We start from the raw sequence: 26,492 nt of genomic DNA on the forward strand, positions 1-26,492 counted from the left end.
AACGTGACACCATTTTTATTTGTTTTAGTTGTGCTCAGTTTTACAGGTAGCATCTTCCCTTTAGACCTTCTCAACAAAAACATAAGAAAGGTTGAAGCCATTTCCCCTGTTACTCGCTCATCTCCAACAATCAGCTGAAGTGAAAAGCAGAAAACATCTTTTTAAAAACAAAAACAAAAACAAAAAAAAAACAACAGTGAGTTTGTGAAGGCTTATCCCAGTTTGGAGCCAAGCTCCCTCCTATGGCACGGGTCTATTAATTTGTCCTCAGGGTCCTGTAACTCCTGTCTACACAAACAAGAAGAAATCTCTTCTCTGGCTGTGACAGGGACATTCCTCCTAACTGAAACACTTCCCGGACGGAGAAGAAGCAGGAATCAAACTCTTCAAGGCAGAACAGACTCTCCAAGTAGATCACATCCTGGTAGAGATGTTTGATTTAGCACACTGCTGTGGCACGAGGCACTTCAGTTGTGATTGTTGAGAACCTAAGTCCCAGTTCTGTCACTAGAACCACAGGCAAATTTGTTCCCTTTCCTGTTCAAGTCTCTGAATTGCAGACCTAAAGGATCTTTCTCCCAGACACAACTCAGTGTCACTAGCGCCCTGATGAAGAAGAGCTGAGCTGGGTCAGTAGCCTGCAGGGATGCCACCTTTCCGGGAATCAGAGGCTGCAGCCCATCCATCATCTGTTCTGAGAATGGCTTGCACAACCGAAATGCCGCTGCCCCCCCGCGTTGTGTTGTGTTTTCTCATCCGTAGTTGTTCTTCTACACCCTGAAATGCAGAAGGGCATGAGGACAACAGGAGAGAGAAACTGCACACGGGCTGGATTCTGTGTCCTGAATCCTCCATGCATACCCCAGCATGCAGTGCCTGCATTACGTAGGTCTCCTAGAACTATAAGCTGTTCCTCTTCTGTGGGACTGAGAATAAAAGTATACTCAAACAGCCCAGAACTGACCTGTCAGCTTTAGTGCTGCTCCCCTAGAAACATTTGGCAACACATAATAATTTTCCACATGCGCATCTCCCCAGCACTCTGGACCAGCACCAGACAAAAAGCTCACAAACACCCCAGCCTCAAATCAGACAAACCTCCTCTATTTGTTCCTCAAGCTCCGTGACGTCGGGAAACAGCTGATCATGAATTCTGGGTTCTTCCACTGCTTTCTTCACATCATAACCAAACCAGATGGAATTGATGACTGCCTGTGAGATGCAAAAAGCCTTAACGTTAGCTCCTTGCCTTCAAAGAGACTTGACCCTTGCAGCAACAAAGGCAGAGATTTCTGAAGGATGTTCCCTAGAGAACATAGAGGATCTAAATTGTAGTTCCCTCTTCTTCCAGCGCTCCCTCTCATGGGTACATTGCAGCAAGTCAGGCTGTATATACTTAGGATGATTCCCTCACAAAGAGACCACGAATGGCTAAAATGAACACAGGAGAAGGATCAGATCCTCAGGCTACTGTAGCTGGATTTATCCTGCTGTGAGTAAGGCACTGCTGCTTGTTTGGCACACAGCAGTCACCTCAGTGTAAACATACATTTACAGCTTCTGGCTGCTGTGCAACTGGTTTTCTTAAACCTCGCCCATCCCCGCTTACTAAGATCACAGCTTGAAGCTGCTGCCAAGTGAAAATAGCATCAAGAACTTCACAAGCTGCTTGTAACACTTCTTGCAGAAACTTGAGCTCTACCTTAGCTAGAAAGCAGGACCCAGCATGATGCTCTGAATGGCTAGGCACTTGCACAAGGAGACAGCTTTCTCCCATTGTTACTTTGGGTCTAACTGGGCCATTCAATGGTTGTCACAGCAGCTCACAGGGACCCTGCCTGGCAAAACTTCTTAGTTAGCTCTTCTGCACAACTTTCACCCAATATATAGGAGCTTGGATGAGAATGGCTCTAAACTCATTGTTGAGACTGGTTCGTAGAGATCCAGAAGTCAAACCTAAAGTCACAAATCTCTTACAAGTGATAAGAACAACTTGCCAAAGGAAAAGACCTGGAGTCACAGGAGGAAGTAATTGTTAGAGGCCCTTTCTTCCTTTGGCAGGAGTTGGGTTTGGAGGTCTGTTTCCTCTGAAGGTCAGGCAGGACCCTCTCTTTCAGTACCCAGGCTTGAAGCAGGAAGCCATGGCTACGGTCACATCACAGGCAGAGACTTGAATCCTTTACCCCAAACACTGCCTCTCCCCAACTTTGCTTTGTCCACATCATCACATACCAGTGCTGTTGCTGTGGTTATTTTTGTTCCTCCAGAAGCACCAACCACCATCCTGATCTTTTTTGTTTTATCCAACAAAATGGAAGGGCACATGGAGGACACTGGCTGTTTACCTGTTGGGGACACAGATGCAACAGAGGTTCAGTTTCCTGCCTGTAACTTACAGACTGCCAGCTCCTGCTGCACATCTAAACCTAAAGTTTCCATATCCACCTTCCTAACTCATCTCATGTTTTGTTCATCCCAAGTGTCCCACTGTCTCCTGTACACATCTCCTCCTTGCTCCCACAATACAAAGCTTAGCCCTGGTCTTCTGTGCAGGGGGGCTGAAGGCTCCTTCATTTATGGTGCTGTTTCAGTTGGAGTTGTCTATCACACAGCTGCCTCTCCAACACCACAGGACTTCCCTTTCTGTCCTTTCTCTTCCCTGTCTCCCTCCAAAGCATAGGTACAAGAAGGTGGCAGAATCCCAGCCCACATTACATGCAATGAGATGGCTCTGCAGGAAGCAGTGATGGAGCAGGGAGGGAGCTTAAGTTAGAGGCATGAAATGGATCTACCTGAAGCTGCCCTACAGATCCCAGTGGAGCACAGAGAGTCAGCTGACGGTGCATACTAATGCAAGATACAGCTTCAACAATAAGATAGGAAGGTAGTTTACAGCTACCTGGTTCTATGAAATTTGCTGGAGAAGGAGGGATCCCAAATCCATTGATAATGTGAGGTGAGCTGAAGTCATCCATCTCATCATTATATATGATTCCATTCACACTGGATAGTACATCAGAGCCAAAGCTAGACAAAACAAGTTGGCACAGACACGTCAAAACCAGGAAGAACTTCAGGTGAATTACTGCAATGTGAAACCTGGGAGTAAATCTCCACTCCCTTCTGTTGGCAAGGACATTCCGCCACCCTTTGCGGGGAAGGAAGCAATTCATACCAGGAACACACAACTACACGAAGAGGAAAGGCAGACCCAGAGTGCTGCAGTATAGCTCCCCTGCACGGAACCTGAAGACAGAAACAGCACAGCAGAGAAATACAACTAATTCCCTTCCCAGCTGGGCAGTCCTGCACTCCTTTCAGAGGCAGCACAACTCAAAGGCAGCCACATTTGGGAACGGTTGGCATTTTGCTTAGATGTGTCAAGCAAGAGACTTTTTCTATGGACAGGAAAAAACCCTCCTCCCTTTCCTCCCCTCTTTCCCCCCAGCTTTAGGCCATATTTACAGAACAAAGCTCTTCCTGACAGCACCCGAAGCCAAACACTGTACTTTCAGGCCAGCTGCATTAACTCAAATTTCTTCCAGATGCCTGGGAAATCAGAGCCTGCAGCGATAACAGTGCTTATGGGAAAATCCAGATGCAGTGGATGTTTCCTTGGTGGATGAACCCAACACAACAGAGGACAGGACCCCACTTCACACATCTTGCACTCTGACCCAACTACACAAGTCTCAGCAATAAGAACTGACCTACACGCTCAGCAGTACAAGTGCCTATTAACAGTGCTTCCCATCACTGCCCTGCTACAGAGATAACAGCTCGGTGAGGTTTTATACCAACCACAGAAACCACCACTAGGAAGATGGCAAAGGCCTACACAAAAGCAAGATCTGAGCTCATACTATTGGTTGATGGTGCTGGTGGCGGACACAGCACTGCCATCATCAGCCACAATGGAGAGGTGGGAGGTGCCGGCACTATCTGCAGTGTAATATTCTGGCTCGTAGTATTCAATTGGATGGGAGGTGTTGTCTGTGATTTTCCTTCGGAGACTATCCGCAAAGAACTCAGACGTCATGTTTCTGATTGCCTGTCAGAGAAATCCAATGCAGTTACTCAGCAGATTAAGAGCCATGTAGTTACGAGGCTGATATCCAACACTTCAGACCATAGAAGAGTGGTTAATCCCATCAGTGAGGCTATAGTTTTCCAGCGGGGGTTTTCCTTCTTCTTGAAAGATGGACATTGTACCAAAGAGCATTTTAAGCAGTCACGGAAGAAGCTGCACAATGCACCCCTCTGTGTGGGAATTTAATCAGTATCCGTTACTGTAGATCTATGGAAAGCTGTCCTCAACACTGCTGTAAAGATGTAGGCAAACACTGCTACACTTGCTTCAGAGATGAGAGAAGAGGGATCAGGTTGAGAGGACTAGACCAAAGCTCTGGTCATTGCTTGGTAAGCTGCAAATTTGTGTCCATCAGGCTGGGCTGTGCTCAGATCCTGCTGCTTTTGGAGACTCACGAAGTAAAAGCACAAAGTATGAAGTTGGGAAAAGCGGGGATCCTGCCTCACCCCTTCCCATCCGTAGTTCCACTTACTACAGGCAGGACTGCGGTTAGAGAGCTACAGGGGTGCTGGAAGTATCATCTACTGAATAAGGCTCCAAAGACTAAAAAAAACAGGGAGGGATAGCCCTGACCAAACTCAAGTGCTCCCAGTCAATTGAGGATTTTGTGCTTCCTAATAGTAGAAAAGTTTCCTCCATTTATATCCCTCACAGCTTAGCCACTTGATATTCAGAGATACGTCAGTGCCTGTTTAGTCACCCAAAACCAAAGTGTCATGTTCCACTCAGCCTGGGTGTTGCAGAAAGAAAAGGCTTTTGCCAGGTACCTCTGTAATGTTGACAAACTTTGGATCTCCCAGCAAAGTCCTCTTGGCATAGGCAAAGCGAAAGGCCTCCGCGGTGCGGTGGTAAGTCAGACCTTTCTCCTCCACAGTTTTGATGCTGTCAGCAGACAAATTATATCCTGGCAACAGAAGACAAACCATTCTGAACAAAAGAAAAAGACATACTCCATGGGACGTTAATAAAACTGTCAGGTGGGGCCATCTTGAAACTTGGTCTCTACTCCTACTGCCTGTATGGCACTGCTCAGTGGCACTCTTACCTTTCAGTATGTTGAAAATGAGGGCTAACACCGGGCCGCTCAGGGGGGCATTAGGTGTGTATAGGGTGTAGTCTCCAAGCTTGACCTCTATAGGGTCTTCTATTGTTGCTCTGTAGTTCTGCATGTCTTCCATCGTGACAATGCCCCCTAGAACAGAAAAGGAAACCATCAATTTGATTTTGTGATCCCTGGTGTGAAGGGAAGGTAATAATACTCTACTGCCACACATCACAGCAAGAACAAAAGGGGTCACAGATAAATCCAGAAAGTTGCACAGGCGGTGAATTTATTCCTTGATAGATCCAGCTGAGGCTCAGATAGCCTAGTATTGAAGCTGGACTAATTTACAACAGCCAAAAGGCTGGTGATCCATCTATTTCTATAAAGGACACTAGCAATGTCAAGGAACAAGATGTCCTTTAAGAATCCTGTTTGCAGAAGGATGCAGCTTTTGAGTGCAGATGCTTTGTGCTACTCCACAAGCAGAATAACATGTATGTTCCAATGCTTTTCCTATCAGAAAGGGGAAGATAGTAATTAGCCACTACAAATAAAGCCAGGAAATGACCTATACACGTGAAATTCACTGAAGCTAAGGAATGCTAGCTAGTAAGAATAGGATAGTACCACCATCTAGTGGCACTGAGAGATTAAACACGTTGAGAGTATATAAGACCACGTATGTATTGTTTGAGGTAGAAGCTCGATGGAGTCAGGCTCCACATACCTACTATACTATGTCCAGGAACACATAGGCTTGCTAGACTTACGGTATAGAAATACACAGAACATACTGTCCATTTCTAAACGAGTTTCAAATGCAACCATTAAAGTACTAATGGCTTCTTTTGTGCCTCCTGTTGCCACAGACCTCAGAGGTGGGATATCAGGCAGCAGGCATGACCTGCTTCCAAGGCTTCTGCAGGTCAAAGCTCCTCCCTGCACACGAAGCTGCAGCACCCAGGTCACTCACGCTATTTTAGACAGATGTTCTGTTTCTCACCTACACTCTGGATGTCAGCGATGATCTGTTCTGCCAGGCTTCCTTTGTAAAAGGCATCTGCTCCTTCATCAGCTATAGTCTGGTACGTGTTGGCTAGTTTAGGCATCTTGACAATATCACCCTCTTGCAGGATTTTCCCATCTTTGCAGAACACTTCACTGACAGAGAAAGGGGATTAAGAAGACCAGATGTGAGAGACATGTTCAAAACCACGTGTACCCATATCAGCTAACAGATTTAGTTAAATCTGTCTTCATGTTGTCATCCTGAGAGAAGAGGAACTGCCTGAGCTATGCCCCATGGGTCTTGATGTCTTTCATAGGAACATGAAAGTGAACAGTGATTTCTCAGAATTTGCTCAGTGAAGCCTGCAGGAGTGTCAGTCTGTCTCAAGGCAGTCCACTCTCCCCTGCCTGTTCCTTGGGTTAACAACTGCCTCAAGACACCCACGAGTGACCACTGTCCTTGAAAGGAAGCAGTTCAGCTCAGAGCACAGGCTATGAAGCTACAAGGCTCAAAGCTTCCAGTGAGTGCAGGAGAATGCATGTGGATTCCTAATGGAGCACTTTCAAATAGACAGGTCCCTGTCTAGTTCCCTCATCAGCGATCACGGATGTGATTGATGCTGTGGGCCCGCCAGAAGGAAGTACAGGAGCACAGGCATCCCATTTACATTACAAACCAACCTGCAGCTGGCAGGAAAAGACTAAACACGATCTCAAGTAGAGCTGGACACAGACACCATGGGACTGCAAGAGGAAGTGCATTTAAAACCCTTCATGCTCGTAATCATTGCCAGAAGTGGATGATCAGAGGCATTGCTTTGGGAAGGCTGACTGAAGAAGAATAGATGACCTAGAAACCTCACACCCTGACAACAGATGGGATATTCAGGGAGAGGAACATGCTTTGCAATTGCCCAAAAGACAAGTAAGATTAACTTAGGGTGCTCAGAGCATGAGGACAGGCTGGGGATTCAAACATTGCCATCAGATTTATCCCAGGAATTACTTCAGCTCCATCTCTGTTCAGTCAGTTTTTTCTACGCAACTGCTCTACCTACCATAGTGAAGGATTGCTTTCAATTGACTGTTGTTTTGATTTCATGGCTGCTGCAAGGCCTTTCCCAATAGGGAATCCTTCTCTTGCCAACTTGACACTGGGCAGAAACAAGTCTCTCCAAGGCAGTTTGCCATGACGTTGGTGTGCCAGTTCATAGCCACGAATTTCTCCTGGAACAGCAATGGACAGTCCTCCTGGAGCAGAGAAGAAACGTGTAAGTCTTCAGTAGCAAGGGGGAAAAAAAAAAAAAAAAAAAAAAAGAAAACAAAAAAGAAAAAGCAGTAGTGTAGAGGAAGGCTTATCTATTGGCCTTGGTTTTAAGCAGGGATCACACATATTATTACTGGCTCAGTCCATGCAGGCAATGCTAACAAGATTGTTGACACCTCTATCCTCTTGCTGGTAACTCAAGTGTTTGGGTCATTTTTCTCACTTTTCTGTATTAGAGCAAAGCTACTCAGAACACAGAAGGCATCATACCTGCCTGCAGTTCTGAGTCCATCAGAGTTGAATACACTAGAGTAAGAGGGCACAGCTATATGTATATGGCAACGTCCACGCATGCACACACCAAAATCTCTTTTGTCACATCGCAGCAGCAATTGCAATAGACTGTCTACACTGCACAGTGATACAGCAGTTTGCTTCAATCCTGTTTTTACCAGCATCTCCCAGAAGTTCAACACGCTCATCAGCCCTTCCCCAAGGCTCCATTCCTCTCCAGTTCCAGGAGTCACCATAAAGGGAACTGGAAAGAGCCTTTGCCTTTACCTTTCTGAGAGATCTGTGTGTTGTTCCCAAACATGTCTTCTGTTGCTCTTTTAGGAGCCACCTCTCTCGCATTAATGATTTCCACATTTCCTTTAAAGACAGAGGAAGGAAGATCACATTTAGCTCTGAACTCAGCACCAGTCACAGTCTGGGCAGAATAAGCCCAATCACTGGGAAGCAGTTTCTTGGCAGTTATTCTGTGGACAGCCTTAACTCAGGTAGCATAAATCACCTCTTTGTGCTTTAGGTAGAGGAGCAGAACTGTTCCAGATGCGTACAGCCCTGTCGCTTACCTGCACTGTTATAGATGGTAAAGAAGAGCCCTCCTCCAATGCCCATGCTGTGAGCGTTCATGAGTCCAACACAGAGCAGAGCTGCAATCGCACCATCCACAGCAGATCCACCTTGCTGAAGGATGTCCCTGTGCAGCAGAAGAGAAGCATCTTATGGCAACACACCACAGTGTCTCAGCTATCTCTGAGCTCTGGAGTCACCTCATCAGAGCAGATACAGCAAATCTTCTCTAATGCCCATTTATCCAACCCGATCTATGGGTTCCCCACTAACAGCTTTGGGCTTCTATCACCACAGACAAGAGAACCTGATGGTCTGGGTACAGACCAGACTGACCTTCATTAAAGATGCATTCAAACTAGCCTGAAAGCAGCAAGATGTGTCAAAGTACCTGGAGGAGACTGGCATTCCAGCCACATCCATCATACATGAGAATAAGGAGCCTGAAATCTGCAGCATGTACATCTAGAACTGGAGAACAGCTTAACAAAGGTATTTTAAGGAGTTTGAAAAGCATCTCCCGTTCTTATTGTTTCTGTGCCTAGGGAATCTTTGTCTACTGTACTGCCTTTGAGCGACTGCATTAACGTTGGTTGGGAATGGTAAGGGCCCAGGTTTACTCACAGCCTCCTTAGTCTACAGGGAGCTGAGTGCACCTGCGCATCAGTGAAACAGAACAGTTTTGTCTCATCTCAAGCAAGAGCTTCACAGATCACAAGAACAGTGGCAGAATTAGTGATTACCTTCCAATTATTGAGCACGGCCCTGCGTCTGTAGCCACAGCTGCTCTTTTATAGACGTGTGTGTCCACCGAGTCAGAGCGCAGCCCGAAGAAGAGTGCCAGGAACAAGATGAGCCCCAGCAGGACTGCAGTCAGGACCCCAGTCACCACATAGCGCTTCCTCATCTTTCTGTGGGAAGAGACAGGATCATCAACCTTGCTGTTTCTGGGGCTGCTAAGGAGAAGGTGATCAGGCACAAGAGGAGGCTTGTCGTCTGTCTTCTTCCATATCCACTGTTTCTCCTCTTTCCCCAGCAGCTCTGCTGATGGATGGGTGATTTTGGAAGGAGTGACCAGAGGTAGTGAGAGCCCAATTCCGGCCTCGAAAGGTACATCAGAGTGATGTTCTTCCTGCTTCTCCAGCCCTTACTTGTCAGTGAGTTTTTATGGACTGCTGAGCTGCAGGCAGTGAGCAGCTACCTCCTTCCCTGGACCTCTCATAGATGTCCATGCTCAGATTCATATCAAGATCTTTCCTATGAGCACTGCTGTTATGGTTTCTCTCTGCAGGACAACTGTTGTAACAACTCCAAAGATTTTACCAGCTTCCCCTTTACCCCTTACTGCCACACCATTAGCAGAGTGGTCTATTTCACTGAGCACTCCAGAGACTCCTGGAAGCCCCTGAGTAACAGCTCAAAAGTATTAAAGCCCCTGAAATGAAAAAGCCCCAAACCAGCAGCTATGACTTCAGTAACAACCTGTCTTTGTTAGTTTTTGAGTCACATCATCTTCAATGAAAAAAAAAAACAAAAACGGAGAGCTTTAACCTCAGTGACCACTACAACACACATCCTAGTCACTAACATGTCACCTTGGCTGAAGCTATTTGGCCACAAGCACAACACCCTCCTGTTCAGGATCCTTGGCTAGAGCAGCTTTCCCTTAAGGCTGCCACTTCTAGAAGGCAATTGCCAGCGCTCACGTCTCCATATTTTTCCATCCTGCACAAAGATGCTCCTGGAGTGCACAGGGTTACTGTTCATCAGTGGGTGAACATAGGACGCTGAGCAGACCTGCAGCACGGATGTTCCACACACACACCAAGATAAGTTAAGAGCTATTGAGGGGATGGAGAGTCATTGACATCTTGCTAGGACTGACACTTCATGAATAATAACTACTCTTTGACCCATTTCCTTTCCCCTTACAGGACTATTCAAAACCAAAAGACCTAAATTCAACATAGCTTTTTCAAGGACCAACTTCCCCCAGTTCAATGCAGTTACCACCATGACTACTACATTTGTGCAATAGCCAAGATATCCTTTACCTTACCAAAGCACCTGCTGTCCTCAGAGACAAACCAATCCATGGCATTGGGAGCGAAGAGCAGATCCACCAACCCCAGCCTCTGTGGCTATGCAGCTGCCCAAAGCAGAGGAACCTCCAGCAGTCAGAGCAGCACTTGGTGCCTTGCAGAGCAAGGAGGCAATGAGCGTGCCAATGCTGACCTAACAGGAGGAAACAGGCCAGGCCAGCCAAAAAGAAGCACTCCTCAAAGGGAGGAGATTGGCAAGCACTGCCCCTCAGCCTCACTCCCATTCTGCTTATTTCAAATAAGGGAATATCCATTTTCTATCCAAGCCTTTTATCTGCAAGTCTCAGAGCACAAAAGATGTCTGCTTCCAAGTAAGGCAACTCAAATCAGGGTGTCAGTGTGCTGTATGTGCTGTTCTGTAAACAAATGTCAACCAAGGTCAGTGAAAGGTAAATGGATGAAACCTCTTTCCAGGTTCAGAACTTGATTTACACTCAACTACTTTTAAAAGAGACTGCTGGTGTGTTTGCAGAGCAGTTGCTGTGCAGGGAAACAGAGAAGCTATTATGTCCCCAACAATAGCTCACACACAGCCTCAGAGTTTAAAGACAGTTTTGTTTGTTGGCTTCAGCACTGGCAGTCTCCTCCAGGCTTCACAAGAAATGCCATGGGATCTTTTATCTGCACTCCAGCTAGGCAGAAGGTACTTTGTTTCATCTGGGCTGTCCCTCCAGCCCCTGGTGACCCCAGCCCAGTGCTGGCATGTTAACCCATCAGCTCCTGCTTGGACTGCATGGTTCTCCACGGCTGCCTGCCTTGTTGCTGTGCACCTGTGAAGATTTGCTGCCTCGTCATGCAAGAGCACCAGAGAAGGGTTGACCTCAGAACTCTGCTCTCTCTTTCACCTCTGAAGAGCCTTTGAAGAGCTCAGTGCTGCATGCTCAGCTGTTGGGTGAGTGCACTAACCTTAAGAAGAGCCCTCCAGCTCACTGCACTCCCCAGGCACAGCTCCCAGCTGGCTGCCAGCCCCAGGCATTGTGTTCTGCTGCAGCAGAGAGAGCAATCTCAGGTGAGAATAATCCCCTCAACCTCCTGCTCAACTCCCACAAGCTTCGTGACCTCTTTTGTGGGCACACAGTCTATCCTGCATCCTGCGTGCAGTCCAAACTGCCTTTCTGGCTGTGACACAACAGAACCCAACAGTTTTTGTTTCCCATGCAGCAGTTGGGAGACAGACCAGAAGCCTGCAAATACCCACTCTCCCTCCTCACCTGTCCCATCTCATTACTCAAACAGTGGAGTTTTTGCACCTGTGCTCCTTTTGAACCCCAGCTCTGAAGTGCACCACCACCTGAGCTGACTATGGTGTTTGCTGAGGCTGCTTTTAACCTCCAGACCTCTGCCAAATGCAGCTGTTTGGGAGCTTGGGTAGCACTGCAGTCCCAGCAGCAGCACTCCTGGAGAGAGGAGCTATGAGGCCATTAAAAGCATCGTGCTCATTTCCCAGTGTCATAAAGGTCCACTAGCCAGTCTTAGCCATGAAATGTAACATGAATGCTGAGACCAGGACCAGCAAGGAGTAGTTATACCTGTATGAGCAACACCACTGTGCCACAGGCAGACACGTCACAATTTTCACAACTTTGTTTAAACACTACTGCAGGTTTTGAGCTGAAGGAGTCCTGGTGCAATAGGATAGGCAGTGTTGGGCTGAGGTCAGAGCATTTGAACTGTTCTGTCAGTGGTGTGTGGGTGTGCTGCAGAAATACGGAACTTGCCAGGGTCAGGGAAAACCCAGGAGAACTAAAGGAGAGGGAGTAAACCCAAAGTCAAATGCATAGCAATAACATTACTGTATTTAAACACGTATTAGTAACCAAGAATTGAAATATTGTTATCAAACCCTATTGCTGCATAGAGTGAACCATCAGTGGCTTTTTTTTTTTTTTTTTTATGGCTGACAGTGGAGGTCCCATTATTGATCTACCATTATATGACAACCTAACGAAGGTGCCCACAACTGATCACATAGGTGGAACCACCTGAAGCATACATAAGACCCTATGACAGCTACTTGGGCTGACACTTCAGGATCTGGTATGCACATCCTGCCTTCTTGCACAAGATCTGTTTTAGCAGTTGCTTCCTAGAGCTGTTCCCAGCAGCCTACCATGGGGCCAGGCCACATTTAGATGTCAGCAAGTGACATGCGTTCCCATCAAGCTGTTGCTGGGTCTCCAATGCATCATGTAGCTTTTCCTTCTCACTGGGAGTTCACAGAGAGGTGGTGTAACAAACAGCAAATGGTTCACCTGTGGGAAGCCTTAGCAGTTGGGGTCTGTGCTCATACTTAATTAGCCAGATGACTGTTTAAATTCTTGGGTACAACTGTGCTAACTTCCCTCAGCTGTCACTAAGAACAGTGGGCAGCAACTTCAGCTTTCATCTGCGGGAATATCCAGACTCATCAGCCTCTGAGCAGCTAATTAGCTGGGGTTATTTGCTCCAAGAGAGTTTGCATTGAAGAAAACTAGGACAAAAGCAACACAGAAAGTACACTACTGCTGTCCAGAACTGATTCTGTGGGTTTATGCATTCCTTCCTCTTACAAAGGGAAAAAAGGTAGTGAGATCTATTTGTTTCTGTGGGCTATCCTTACTGTACCTTTGCATAAATTTCTGTTTTTTAGCAGTTCCACATGATTTAGCATGACGCTGGCTAACTCTTCAGGGTCTTTTGCCCTTTTCCCACTAAAACTGTTTTTATGTCTTCCAGGGCATGTTCTGCCTTGTCCTTATATACCAGATTTGAAGCTTACGTTGCCATTCTCAACCAAGCACTCCTTTATTACATAATTCACAGTTCTTAGGTTGCAGAAGGCTAATATATGGTATAATCATGTAAACACAAGAGGATAATCACCTTACACAACAACAAGGACAGAACTAAGATTATAAATGTACATTTTACATCAAATTTGCCTCCCGCCTGCCAGGTTAGAGCTCCCTGCAATGGAATCTTCACATCTCTCCCCAAATAGTCCCAAAGCAGCAGTGAGCTGCTGCAGGCTACTTATTCCTGGGCAGAACTGGAATGGCTCAGATGCAGTATTTCTACCAACAGGTTTGGGTTAACCCAAATGGCAGAGAGCTTTGTGACTTTGTAAACCATCACACATAACCCTGCTCTTCCACGGCTCTGCTGAAATATATGCTTCTAAGCATTATCCTTTTGAGAACAAAGATAGAAGGGCTTGTTCCCCTTTGCCTTCCATCCTGTACTCAGACACAAAGGTCTGACTCTCTCAATCAGCCTCCCTATTGCAGCCTTGCCCTGCAGTTACTGCAATAAGACATGTACTTAAGGCACTTGAGATTCCAATCTACAAGTTCATGTGCTAAATACTTTTTCCCCTCAGGCCTTTTACTCAGTAGCAGCCACTGGGATGCCTCTGATCAGAACTCTGGTTCTCCTACGCTCACCCGTGCAGACAGACAAGCAGAGTCTCCTGCCAGGTACTGATCTCAATGGGGAACAGCAGGCATTTTTCCATAACCATCCCCATTTTGTCCAAATGATGCCCTTGAGAGATTTCAAACAAGTGATCAACAATTGCCTCCCCTTACAAAGGAAATCCTTCCTGATTCAAGTTTCACACAGACTGCTGTGGAAAACTGTGATGTAAATATTGAAGTAGTTGGGATTCAAAACAAACAAACATATTCTAAATCTAAGCCCTTTTTTGGGGTCTCACAGAATGAGACAGGTGTTACGCTCTGGTGTTAGCCTAGAATTTAGAACTAATATATTTTTGTACTACCCACCAGGAGTTATTCAAGTAGAAGTCTTGTGCAGTCTTCACCTGCATCAGCAATAAAGAAACTAAAGCAAAATTCAGTCAAGCCACAAAGAAGTTCAAAGAGGCTTCCAAATTCAGGTCTGGGCACTGGTCCTGCCCAGAGCAGGAGCACAGAGCAGTCCCCAAGTACTAACCCTATGCTCCTGCTTCACCACAGAAATACAACAGCCCCATTCAACCTTTCTGCACAGCCAACACATCAGCCCCTGTCCCACTACCTGCACCCGTACATCTTGCTGCCTCCCTCTCCTCAGGCACAGCTTAAAAGTCTTCAGCATTCTCTGCTTCAAGCCTGGCATTGAGGGCTTATTGATGCACACAGGTACTTTATAGGTAGAAAGGCTTCAGATGAACTCTATGAGGCCATGATGTCAAAGCCATAGCTAATCCAGCATCACAAAAAATGGATGTTATTAAAGTTTTACAAAGTCATTCAGAACACTGCTCTCCCACTCACCTCCAATTTAAAATCAAAACGTTTAATTAAAATAGTTTTATTCTCCCACCACTTGCAAAATATGTTTTCAGAATATCTGCTTCCAATAAACTGGGAGCTGTTTATTAGAACTGGGCTTATTCAGGCAGAATAGTCAGGTCCTATCATTCTCTTTATGTAAACTTTCATCTGATGTACCAAAAAAACATACAAAACATGTTCTGCTGCTGAAGAAAACCCAAACAGCACTTCAAGGGTGAGGGTAATGGCTCAATTTATGTCATTTCTAACTTCCCCTTACCTCCCAAGAGTATTTCCACTGATCTGTTCTGTCCTTTCGCACAGATCCTTATTTACTGATATCCTTTGAATATCCTTTCTGAAGCAGTGAGTCCCTTTCTTGAGCCAGTACGTTCCTGTAGCGCTAGCAGTAAACACATGTCTTTCCTTAAGAGCTCTCCAAAGCTTGCTGTACTATTTGATATTTGTACAGCTCTACTTACAGAGATTAACCCATTGAAACTCATTACTTTTGAATTCACAGTACTGGAGGAATGCTTAAGTAATCATTGACTAGGTGAAGAGTCAAGAGCCAACACCCTTTAATATGCACAGCTTAGCACTCATAAATGTTGTCTATCACCAGCTGAATAATTATTCATTTTTTGATTCCTTTGCTACATGATCAAAGATGAATCTTTCTGTATCTTGGCGATAGCTCATAAATTCTGGCTAAGCAACTGAACAAATATATGGTCACACCAAGTGCCCATCTCCATAGGATCCAGTATGGTCAATACTCCTCTTGCCCAACCAAATGGTGCCCTTGTAGTTTGTAGTTTTAAAGTGTACCTTGCAGCTTAAACCCAGACACACTGACAGATTTAACTGTGACAATGTTTGACTGGAGCATCCTCTGCCAAATGGGAGCAACCACCTGCCATAGAAGGTCACTGATCAGCTCTTCAGCAATCCCAGCTACACACCAACTTAAACCATCATCGCTTCTAGTTCAGCTTAATGCTCCAGCTGCAATAAGATGACACACTGCCTGTTCAACCACCCATTCCCATAGCAGGGAGGATAACAGAAGAGATACCTAGAGATGGAGAAACCTGTCCTCCACCACTAAATCTCACTTACTGCTTTTGAGCAGTAATCCTGTGTCTGTTTGCTCAGCTTCCAGTTGCAGATCAAAGATTGCAGCTCACTTGCTATTGAGCAGCATAGCATAAACCCCAGCAGTAACCCAAATTCAAGGTGCAATATCTGCCCTTGAACTCTAATTACTCGGCAATGAAAGCTTGTTTCTCTGCTGCTGTACAGATCTTGGTAAGTGTACAATCAGTGAATATAAAGATGTTATAATTATGAAATAAACCAGAGAGTTTGGCTTAGCCAGTTATAATAACAAAAAGAGGATGCTTACTCATATCCTGGGCTCACTGCAAAACTTCAGAAGAGAGACCTCCAGAAGAGATCCCTTCCTACTGGTGGTCAGCTCTTAAATGGGTCTAGGAGAGGTGAGCCAGGCTCCACCCCTTCTGGCAGCACAGGTGATTTGCCTTCACCGGTGCTCCTGTGGCTGACTCACTGCTCGCCTCAGGCGATCGATCAGAGGTTCAGGCTGTGATTCAGCAGTTCCCATACACTAGGCAGCTCAGAGCCAGTTTGAACACGAGAGTTCAGTGCCCATCCAGAACACAACACAACACAGACAAATCATAGCCTGCCTAAAATCTGGTCACAGCAAGGCTCCAAGCCTGTGCATCCTAAGCTGGTTTTTCAGTCAGCAGGCTGTCCTGCACACACTGGGTGAAGCAAAATCTGCTTGGATAACAGTCAGCTCTCCTAGATGCTATCTTTTAACTTACCAGGATCAGTAGTTTAATGTCTCAATTCCAAACCTGTCCAGTTCGTCCATCCTAGTCCAACCTTTGACACACTGGATCCTTATTTACATTAGAGGGACAGTACCTGTACTGCAATGAATCATGAACAAAATCTATCTTAGCACCAAGGGTAAAAACTTTGGGAACACAAGCCATACCTCCTCTACTTAAAATTACATCTCCTTTCTATTCAAATTCTTGTTATAAAACACAAGCATTCTAGCCTTGAGATATTTGGAAGGGAGTTTCCATGGGCCCATCTTCAAAAGAGACTTTCTAGTACTCCTCTAAATAAAGTGTAGAAAGATATTTGCCCTTTGCCCCAAACAAAATAAAATGTACTTTTAGTCTTTCACACCTAAGTGAGGGGACAGGGAAAAGAACTTTTACTCTTTGCCCCATTACTGAAAGTCAAATCCTATGGCTTTTCTTCAAGGGCAGTGCAGTCTCATCTGTGGCACATCCTCACCAGTGCAGAGTTGGAACAAGCTGGACACTCCCCAGCAAGTTACTCTTTCACTTATGTACAAGGAGAGTTGAAGATGGGGTCAGAGGATCTTAAGAAATCTGAAGATAGTACTTCTGGTTCTGGTAGGTAAATAGTTTGCTATGCACACGTACAGCTCCAGCATTTCAATTGTATGTGGTTTTGGGAAAGTCACTTATCTCTGTGTAGTCATTAATCCAGTACATTGTCCTGTTATGACTAAGCAGCACAGCCGCACCTCAAACAGAAATAGCATGGTCCATGGAAGTGCATTGCAATAATAAAAAAAAAAAAAGTACATTCTGCAGGGCTTGCTATCTCTGACTGTGATGCTGGTGACATGCCCATCTCTGACATTCTCTAACAGTTAGTGGGTACTACTGAAACATGAGCAGCAGAGTGAAATCTCTGCCTCTTCCTCTAATGGAGCGCACTTGGCAGCATATGAAGCAATATCTCCAGAGCCTTTCCGTGGATCTTGTGGGTACTGAAAAGCATCAGGAAGCATGAAGGCACTTCTATTTTGCTTCATCTCTCATCATGTACTGATTTTGTTGTAAGAATTTCAGGAAATGACACCAGCAATAGCTGATTACATAAATCATGTAATTGAGTCTCCTTTTCAGACTTCTTTTTATTGCGGATCACACAACCCAAGCTCTTCATTTCCTAATATTTCAATAAATACATCATCAGAATCGAGGAGATATCCTCTTTTTGCAGGTTAGCTACATTTCCATAAGGACATTTCTCCTCTAACAGAACAAAGTTGCAATCCAGTGCTATCCCAATGCAAGCATCAGAGAGGTTCTGAGTACCCAGTAACACGTTAGTTGTGTGTAAGGCTGCTTCCTGCTAAGATCACTGAGATATGTCTAAAGAGTGAAAATCCTGATAAAGCCTCTTGAAGCTGTACTTTTCTGACATCACGGATTCATGCCACCAGCAACATTAATAAAGTTATGATCACAAAGGATTTTCATGAGGTCATTACGATCCTTACAATAATCGAGATGCAGAAGGGAGATGAATCTAAATGGACTTATAAATAGACAGCAGTATGAGGTACCTAGATGGATTACAAAAGGCATAATGATGTGTAGATCATATGGCTTAGGTTATAAGAAGGGTCAGTGCAAAGAGGTATTTCCTGAGATTTCTTTATATCTTGTGTCATCCTCTAGCCAAATGAAGAGGATGGAAGCATGGAAGAGAGAGCAGTTTACTACGCTGCTATTTCATTTTTTCAAGAGAGCATTCTTGATTTGGATAATAAAGGATGTTATTTCCTATTTTCTGTTCAAGTTGGTTCATGACTTTCTACAATAACTCCATATATCAAAGCCGTACACAATGACAGGAACAAGGACCAGGTCATTAAAACTTAAGTCCTATCTGATAACCAACGCGAACATTCCGGCTCCTCCCTACTGGAAATTGTTACGGTTCAAGGCTCTTCTTTTATTACCTTTCCTCGCTGATAAATTCATTGATCGCCACCTAGGCTCAGTCAATACTCCCAAATTTTACATCAATCTCAATTTTCCAGGACTAACATGTACCATTTATTTATCAGCTTTATGAAGCCCTTTCATCTTTGCAAAGCCTTTCTGTTGGGCTACCAAAGGCACTGTGTTCTTGTTGCCAGACCTGCCTTTCCTGCAGCAGCCAGCAATCAGCTCAGCAGCCTGACATGGCTTCACTCAACCTCACCGTGCTGGAATAAAACAGGGGAGAGGGCTAACGAAGGAAGAGAGGAGGAAAGAAGGTGGAATAACAGGAGAAAGAATAATCTCTAAAGTGCTGGAAGGGAAAAATGGAAGAAGAGGGAGTGAAGGAGGCAGACAGGACAACGGAAAAATACTGAAGTGTGGGAAAGGGGAAGATGAAAGGGCAAAAATACAATGTCCGCTCTCAAGGGCAGAGGTTTCTTCAGTATAGCCTGCCCTCTGCATGCACTTGGAGGTGCTCAGATCACAGCTGAAGTTTGGACTTTCTTAGTCCTTTGCAGAGGGTTTGTTTAACATTATCAACACATTAATTAACTATTGATTGTACAACATCTGAGCAGGAAAGAAGGTTCCAAACTAAAAAAAAAAAAGGCCTTTGGGCTGCATTCACTGAAGAGATTTCCACAGACTTCAGTGGAACTTGGAGATCTCCGTTTCCAGTAGAAAAAATTAAAATCATACCACCTGCTTAGATTAGGGCTTTACAAATAAATGAGATAGATTGCAGTGGAGCAGCCTTGAATAACAAAGACCAGGTCTTTGATGTCCATATGTCTGGGAGGGCTGTTTGTTCTGGCAATGAGCACACAGTCTCCTAGGCACGGTTCTGGTCCCTCAGATGTCTAAATATTTGTTTTTCTGGGCAGAATCTGTTCCTTTACACACAAATGCAGTTGTCCTCGACAGCTCAGTTTTTCTTCGACTCCTCAGCTGGAAGCCTCTCCCACATTCTGCTTCTGAAAGTAACTCCCAATACCATTCCACAGTACCTGCACCCTTCTGCACCTGCCTCCCAGCCTTCCTCCTTGCTACCTGTGAAGAAAACTTGTCATTGCTTTACATCCACTCATACTACAGGCAAAACCATGGGAAAACTGTGTCTGTTTCTTGACCCTAGATATCAGCTTTTCCACAAAATTCTTCCATCTCATTTAGGAATGAAGACCATAAGCAAACTGGTTGTAGACCAGGCATCTTCAAGAGCTGAATGGGCCACACAGAGGTTAAATAGTTTGCCCGGTGTTGTACATTAAATTATATTTGCAAAACAGATCAAGACTCTGGCACCTGTGATCTGGCCTTCATTAATATGGAGATGATTTGAGAGAAGCCAAAGTCGTTGAGGTAGATTGAGATCCCGCAGTCCTTATAGAACATAAACACTCTATTGACGTGGGCTGGAAGGCTTGTGAAACACCCTCCATAAAGCATAACTAAAGAGCAGGAAAGATGTAACATAGGGAAAGAAACAACTCCTCTAATTCATGCCCCAATCCAACCAAAATATGAAGACAACACAATAAAATCACGCTATTTACTCACTACTTTGAAAGCTCTGCTCTCCCTGGGTGCAGTTCACCCTTCTGCTGGCAACACCAGAAGAAGGCACTTCTGCCCTGTCCTCTTGCCTCTTATTCCTCAAGGGTTCCCAGAAGCAAGGATTTCAAAAGCTGAGTGGCAGCAAGACTTTATACATGGGAGTGGTCAGCCAAGGAGGTGATGTAATGAAGTCATATTTTCGGGCAGTGAAGGCACAGCCCCTGACCCCCCTCCTGAAGAACTGCTGGCTCACAGGGCAAGCTTGGAACAGCGATCAGATAGTTTCCATGCCGTACTTTCTCATGGTAAGCGGAACAGCATGCAGGGTGGAGAGCAAGGAAAGATCAGTCTTGAATGAGGACAGTAGTTTGATGTTGGGTCCCAGGAGTGAATCTGCACTGGCCATCATTTATTCATGCATCAAACAATGCCCTGCCAGTCACTGGCTTTGCCCATATCACAGGCTCTGGTAGCAAAGATGCTCTCTGCATTACAGCATCACTACCACCATACCCACTCCTGCACTCTCCCCAGTTAGCTGATGCTGAAGCACTGCCCAACTCAGGGCCAGAGGGCTGGGAGCCCTGCAGAGGTGAAGAAATGTTTATCACGTAAGAGGGATTATCCTGGCTGCTGACCTGGGAAGCTCTTGAGAGGTACATCCTGCTCTTCTCCATCAGAGGAAGTCTTGTGGCCTCTGAATGGAGAGGAAATCTCTCAAGGATGTACCACTGCTCTCAAAAGGAAAAAAAAATCATTTTCAACTTCCGTCATTAATGTTTTTTGATCTCTCACTGAAGGGTTTCGTTGACTGTGAGAGGCGATGTCATGCATTAGGACAAAGTCTGACCAACTCAGCTTACACACTATTAGCTGAGTATCTCTGGTACAGCTGTATAGCAGGAGATGCCAGGTCTAACAGCGATGCGAGCATCTTCTCAGCTGAGACAACCAGAAAAGGTTGCTCTAGGGGGTCATGGAGTGGAAATCCGAGTTACCATCACCTGCCAGCAATGGCACCAGCTCCATACAACAGCCAAACAAATGCCCAGCTCATTCCATCAAAATCCCACACCAACAGGATCCTCCACAGCTGGTTTGTAGGTCAGGGTGGGGAAGGAAGAACATACAAATGACTGTCATAAGCAGAGCTTCTTGTGCAATTGGACAGGGAATTATGTTCCTTTTTCTCCTTCCCTATTAAGTTAGTTTTCAGTCAGAGATCCCCTCCACCCCATTTCCATAACACAGTGCCAGCATAAGGAAGAGAATTATCTAGAACACTTAAAGAGAGTGTTCCTATGTGCCAAATCATGGTCTGAATCTCACTGACCTTAAAGACTTGTGGCTGCTTTGTTGTAGTGTGACAGGAACCAAAACAGGAACAAACCAAACCAAAACCAGAGCTAGATCCACTTTTTAACTTACGGGAAAGCTGCATAATATATATATTCACATCCAGGATGGACGTTTTCTTATGTATGTAAGACTGTAATTTACAGAAACATGATCTTGTTCTGTCACTTTGGGGTTTCCTTGGCTTTATCCCAATTCTTGCACTTCTACCTTTCTGATTCTCTCCCCCATCTCACCTGTTCAGAGCCAACAAGGGTCTGGTTGGTGCAAACCTGTCTGCTGGGGTTAAAGCACAACGCTCCCAAACACCACAGCCTGTCCAGACCACCAAATTCTTATCATTACAAAAATGTGTTCTACTCGACAGTATTTTTACGTTCCTATCAGGACGCCTTATGGGCTCAGATGAAAAAAAACCATTCATATCCTCACTTTCGAGACAAAGGAACAGAGACAATTCTGCCCAGGGCTGAAACTAGGAATCTTCCCCCAAATCCCCTTAAGCATGCTGCCAGACATCACTGCTTTTCTCTGTCACGTATCCAATATATACTCTAAACTCAGACGCAGCTGGAAGTGACAAGTGCAGGGGCTGACAGCGATCTGACTGCACAGCGCCGGCAGCTACGTGGGCTGTTGTTTGCTCTCTTTCTCATAGCTTTGGTTTCTCCCCCGCTGTAAACAGGAAATGAATAAAACATGAAGGTACCTCCTGAAAAATGACAGCAGATCGCATTGCAGCAGAGGAACTGAAAAGAATTTCAAAGTGTTTGAACTACTTAATGGAAAACTTGCAGCTTATTACAGAAAGTTGTTGGGTGACTAATTGCCATTGAAGACTAACCAAAGCAAGAGGACCCTAAAACTAGAGAAACCAGGACCTTTTTCTCAGGAAAAGCCAAGGTCTGCCACACAGATCTCCACAAATCTGCTTTCTGTTCTGCCTGAGGACCAGCAGAGCTCAGGGCTGTAAGGCTCAGACACACTCCTGGATATGCCCAAACTGGGTACACAAGGGAGCAAGCTGCTTCCATGCAAGGACAATGGCAACAGATTGGAAACCACCACCTGGCTCCCAAAGATACAGGTCAAGACAAAGCGTACTGCGAACACAGACATTAGATCACAAGAGCTGCAGCAGCCAGTCCCATTGGGCACAAATGGAGGGGACCAAGTGCCCTCCCCAGTCCCTCGTTTTGCTTTGCCTTGGTCCCCCATATGTTGGGGACAACCCACGGCTCTCTGACACATGGGAAATCACGTGTTTACTGATTGCTGCCATGCCTCCCTCCACCCTCTCCTCCCGTGTGTGGTCAGATGATCTGCAGAGGGATGATCTGCAGGTGAGATCAGCCCTGAATGTAATGGGGAGAGAAGGGGAAAGTCCACTCCCCTGGGAGAGCTCCTTCAGCCAGAAGTAAACTTCAACCTCCAGGCACAGCAGGACAGGCTGGGCACAGCGCATTGAATGAAAAAAGAGCAGGAAGGAGAAGGGAAGAGAGGCAGAGTTCAGGAGCCCAGGACTCGGTCTGGATGCTCAGATCTGCGGCTCCCAGAAGTGCTGGCTGCTCTTGAAAGGGCTTCCTGCCTCCCCACAGCACATGGATCCCTTTGATTTGGGATCGCTGAGAAGGGCACGGAAACGCAACGGCTGCAGGAATGAAATGCAACAGGGAGATGACACTCAGGAGACTCATCCTTATCAAGGAAACAATTCGATATCAAAGAGTGGCTGCGGGGACTGGGAAAAGCCTTTTGTAAAACTCACAACAGAGCCAAATCCTGCCTGTTTCACATAGTGGTCCCTTGGGAATTCCATCACCAGCACTGTCCCAAAGGAAGGCCCCTATGCCAGGTTGGGCTCACAGATGCACTTCACACACCAGTCAGCGTTGGCCCTGTGTGTGTGCTTCTTAATTACAGTTCTGTTTGCAGCGCACCTTTTCCAGAAAGGACAAACTGCATAACTCTCAGCTTATGAAAATCACACTCACAGTTTCTGAGCTGCTAATTAACAGCAGTGTCACTGTAATTAAAGCTGGGTCACGCGTCAGGGGAGCTGGGAGCGTGGCCATCCCCTTACCCACACTGCTCTGACCAGATGGGCCAGCCACAGCCGTAAGGTCAGCACCTCCGCAGCACTGAATGTCCCCAGGTTACAGCAGCACCGACCCTACGCAGGACAGGGACAGACTGAGCCTCGGGGAGGCAGTGTTGGGATTGGGGAGAGAAAGGGGCTGACTCCTGTTGCCACTGGGTTGGCAATAAAGCACGCTGAATTCTGTTTCTTGCACGTAGAACAGATGGTTTGTGCTGCCCTGTTCATTAAGGGGCTCTTAGGACAAAGAGAAGTGCTCTTGCTATCCCCCCTCCACCCTTTAAGCTGCTACAGGCTGTGGCACACCTTCAGGTTGGGGAGGGAGTTGTGCAGGGGAAGATGCAAAGCCCCAAGGGACACCAAGACCCGAAGAAGTGAAGGACAGCAGCAGAGGAGCCTACAGACCTGTGAGAAGCCAGGAGATTGCTGGGGAGCCTGTCGTGTGTCCTTACACTGCTCCGTCTGGGGAGAGAACAACTTCAGGTGTGGAAGCACCACGCAGAGCACGGCTGTGGCTGCAGGCACAAAGATTGCCAGAGCACAGCTGGCACCAACTGGCCTTCAGGCAAATTGGGGCTGGACACGAGCACCAGCCTGCTGCTGCCCTTGGGATGCTTTGGGGAAATACCACCTGCAGGAAGATGGAGCTCTGGCTGGGGAAAGCAGATAAACACTGACTGTTTCAAGATGGGTTTCCTTTCCACTCCAATCTCCAGAGTTTCAGCACTCAGCAGGATGCAAACACATCCCTAAATGACTTCCTGGAGCCCTGGTTTCAAAGATCAGCCCTTTCAAAAGCAGTAAGGCACCACAATCAATAGCAGCCCCAGGAGAGCCCCGGGCATTCCAGCCTCAAAACCATTGAGCCATCCCTACCCTAGCAGAGGCTGTGGGCCAGTCTGCCTTTCCAATGAAAGATACTGAGACTTCCTAAGAAATCAGGCTTACGTAAGTATAGAGATAAAAAAAGAAGAATGGGAAAAGCTAGGTTTCAGAAGCAGCATGGCTCAAAACAAAGAGCAGCAAAGCTCATGGCCTCATGGAGTGACCATGAGAGCTAAGTTACATCCATCTGCTCCTTGGACAGTTTCATTACTGATTCCCTGAAGCTGTGAGTATAAAATTCTGAGAAGTGATATGAGATAATGGTTTTCAGCCAATAAAAGTTGTGAGAAGAGAATGAGCAGAGCAGAGTAAGGAAACAGCTGCATACAATACATGGAGATAGCAAAAGACATCAAGGAGAGTTTTGAAAGGCTTGTGGAAAACTTGAAAATATTATGAAACAGCATGAATAAGAGCAGATGGAACTCAGTGCAGTGGAAGTAGAAGTGTGTATTGGTCAATGGGAGCTAACAGCTCCTTTCACCACCACTAAACCACAGATTTGTGGAAAAAACACAGCGAGAAGGAAGCAAGGTGTTGCCAGATCCTGCTTCATCCCATTCCATTTAGAGCTTAGAGAACTGGGTCTGTATGGAGCAATTGCACTTCCCTGAAAAGGCTCAAGAGGTCAGAGTTAAGAATCGAAGCTGGCAAAAGGAGCACCAGCTGCATGAGCTGCTTGGAAAGCAACTCCAGGCAAGGAACTCACTAAGAAACAGCATAGCACAAAAGATTATGCCCGGCAAACTGTGCTGACATACAAAAACAAGAGCTCTGCCTACGGTGGTCCCCTAAGCAAAACTTGTTGGTGTTCCCCTAAGCAAAGGTTGCTCTCGCTCCCCTTGGAGCAGCACTGAAATCCATCAAAAAGGAGAATTCCAGTTCTGACAGAGGTCAGTCTTTTCTAGTCCATTAAAACATCACAAGAACGCCTGGAAAGCAAAGGCGGGGTCACGGCGAGCCCCGGGCCCTCCTTTCCCTGCCTGCAGCTCCCGGAGCTCAGCCGGACCTCACCTGCAGCCCCCGGCCGGGGCCGCTGCCCCTCCCCCAGTGCACACGTGCGTCCCCGCTCCTACCTGCAGCCCCTGTCGGGGTCCCGCCGGCACCCAGAGCCCGGCACAGCGCCGAGGGGAGGGAGACCCGTCCCCGGGGAGCCGGGCTGCTCCGAGGGCTGCGGTGAGGTCGGGGCAGCCCCAGTTCTGGCGTCGGGCACTAGGTGGCATAGACGGGAGGAAATTCCAACGCAGCCTGCGAGCGGGTCCGCGCCTTTCGTAGGATGGCTTAGGTTGGAGCGGACCTTAAAGATGGGCCGGCTGCAACCCCTCGCCGTGGGCCGGTTGCCCCATCCGTGGCTTTGGGCACCTTTCAGACGAGAGGCTCCTGGTTCCCGGCTCCTGGTGCTCGCCAAGCACAGGCTCGCTGTCTCGGCTCGTGGAGCAGCCCTGGGTTTGGCTCGAAAAAGAGGGGATGAAATCACCCCTAGGGATCAGTTGCCCTGTTTCACTGTCAGACTGCACTTCAGCTATCAGCAGGCTCGTGCACACCAGCAGCCCCAGGGAGGGAGGGACGCCGAGGGCCAGCAGTCCCTCTTGGGTTCAAGCAACCCCAGTGCTTCTCCCTTGCCCTGTGCCACAACCATGCAGAGGATGAGGGCACTCGGCCACCGTTCTCACAAGAACCATCCCGAGGCCAGCCCCCCTAAAGCTCTTCTCCCTCTCACCTCCCTCCTTTTAGGACTGCTTGCAGTCCCTTGGAGATCTCCCTAACCTCAACCACTCGGCCCTTTAAGGCGTGGATGAAATTCCTCACCGGTGAACTGCGCGGACCGACGCGATGAGGCAAAGCCATGCAGAACTGCTACGGTCAGCACAGGAGAGGCCAAGGAGGAAGAAGAAGGAGGGGAGGGTGGAAGGTTGTCTGCCGGCCTCTGCTGTTCTGACAACAGAAAATCACTTGGCTTCAAAGGTTAATGCAGCGAATGCATCTGGTGAGGCTCATGGGCTCTGACAGCCTGTCTGAAAGGCTCCATCTGCAGCTCGGCAGGAGGCATGGCTGCAAGGAGGGCACTGGGGGAGCAGCATGCTGCGTGCACAAGAAGTGGCACAGGTGGGCACTATCTGAA

The 26,492-nt window shown here is 46.7% G+C and overlaps 1 protein-coding gene across 7 annotated transcripts; it reads right to left on the reverse strand.

Moving 5' to 3' along the window:
- Positions 1–26,299, reverse strand: GGT1 (gamma-glutamyltransferase 1). 7 transcript variants are annotated; one of them, XM_085238266.1, is made up of 13 exons: positions 26,180–26,299; positions 9,009–9,176; positions 8,265–8,392; positions 7,972–8,061; positions 7,202–7,394; positions 6,139–6,296; positions 5,136–5,282; positions 4,858–4,994; positions 3,864–4,051; positions 2,900–3,027; positions 2,233–2,345; positions 1,099–1,212; positions 1–777 (listed from the first exon to the last, which is right to left on the reverse strand). In XM_085238266.1, the coding sequence occupies exons 2-13, from the start codon at positions 9,170–9,172 to the stop codon at positions 631–633; spliced, it is 1,707 nt and encodes a 568-aa protein (XP_085094392.1). In that variant the 5' UTR covers positions 9,173–9,176; positions 26,180–26,299; the 3' UTR covers positions 1–630. The 7 variants fall into 7 exon arrangements, with proteins under 7 accessions (XP_085094392.1, XP_085094393.1, XP_085094390.1 ...); XM_085238267.1 differs by lacking the exon at positions 26,180–26,299 and adding an exon at positions 25,447–25,596; XM_085238264.1 differs by lacking the exon at positions 26,180–26,299 and adding an exon at positions 20,035–20,177.
- Between the last annotated feature and the right edge of the window lie 193 nt (positions 26,300–26,492).

This window comes from Meleagris gallopavo, chromosome 17 (genome assembly GCF_905368555.1).
Source record: "Meleagris gallopavo chromosome 17, MGAL_WU_HG_1.1, whole genome shotgun sequence".
Taxonomy (NCBI): domain Eukaryota; kingdom Metazoa; phylum Chordata; class Aves; order Galliformes; family Phasianidae; genus Meleagris; species Meleagris gallopavo.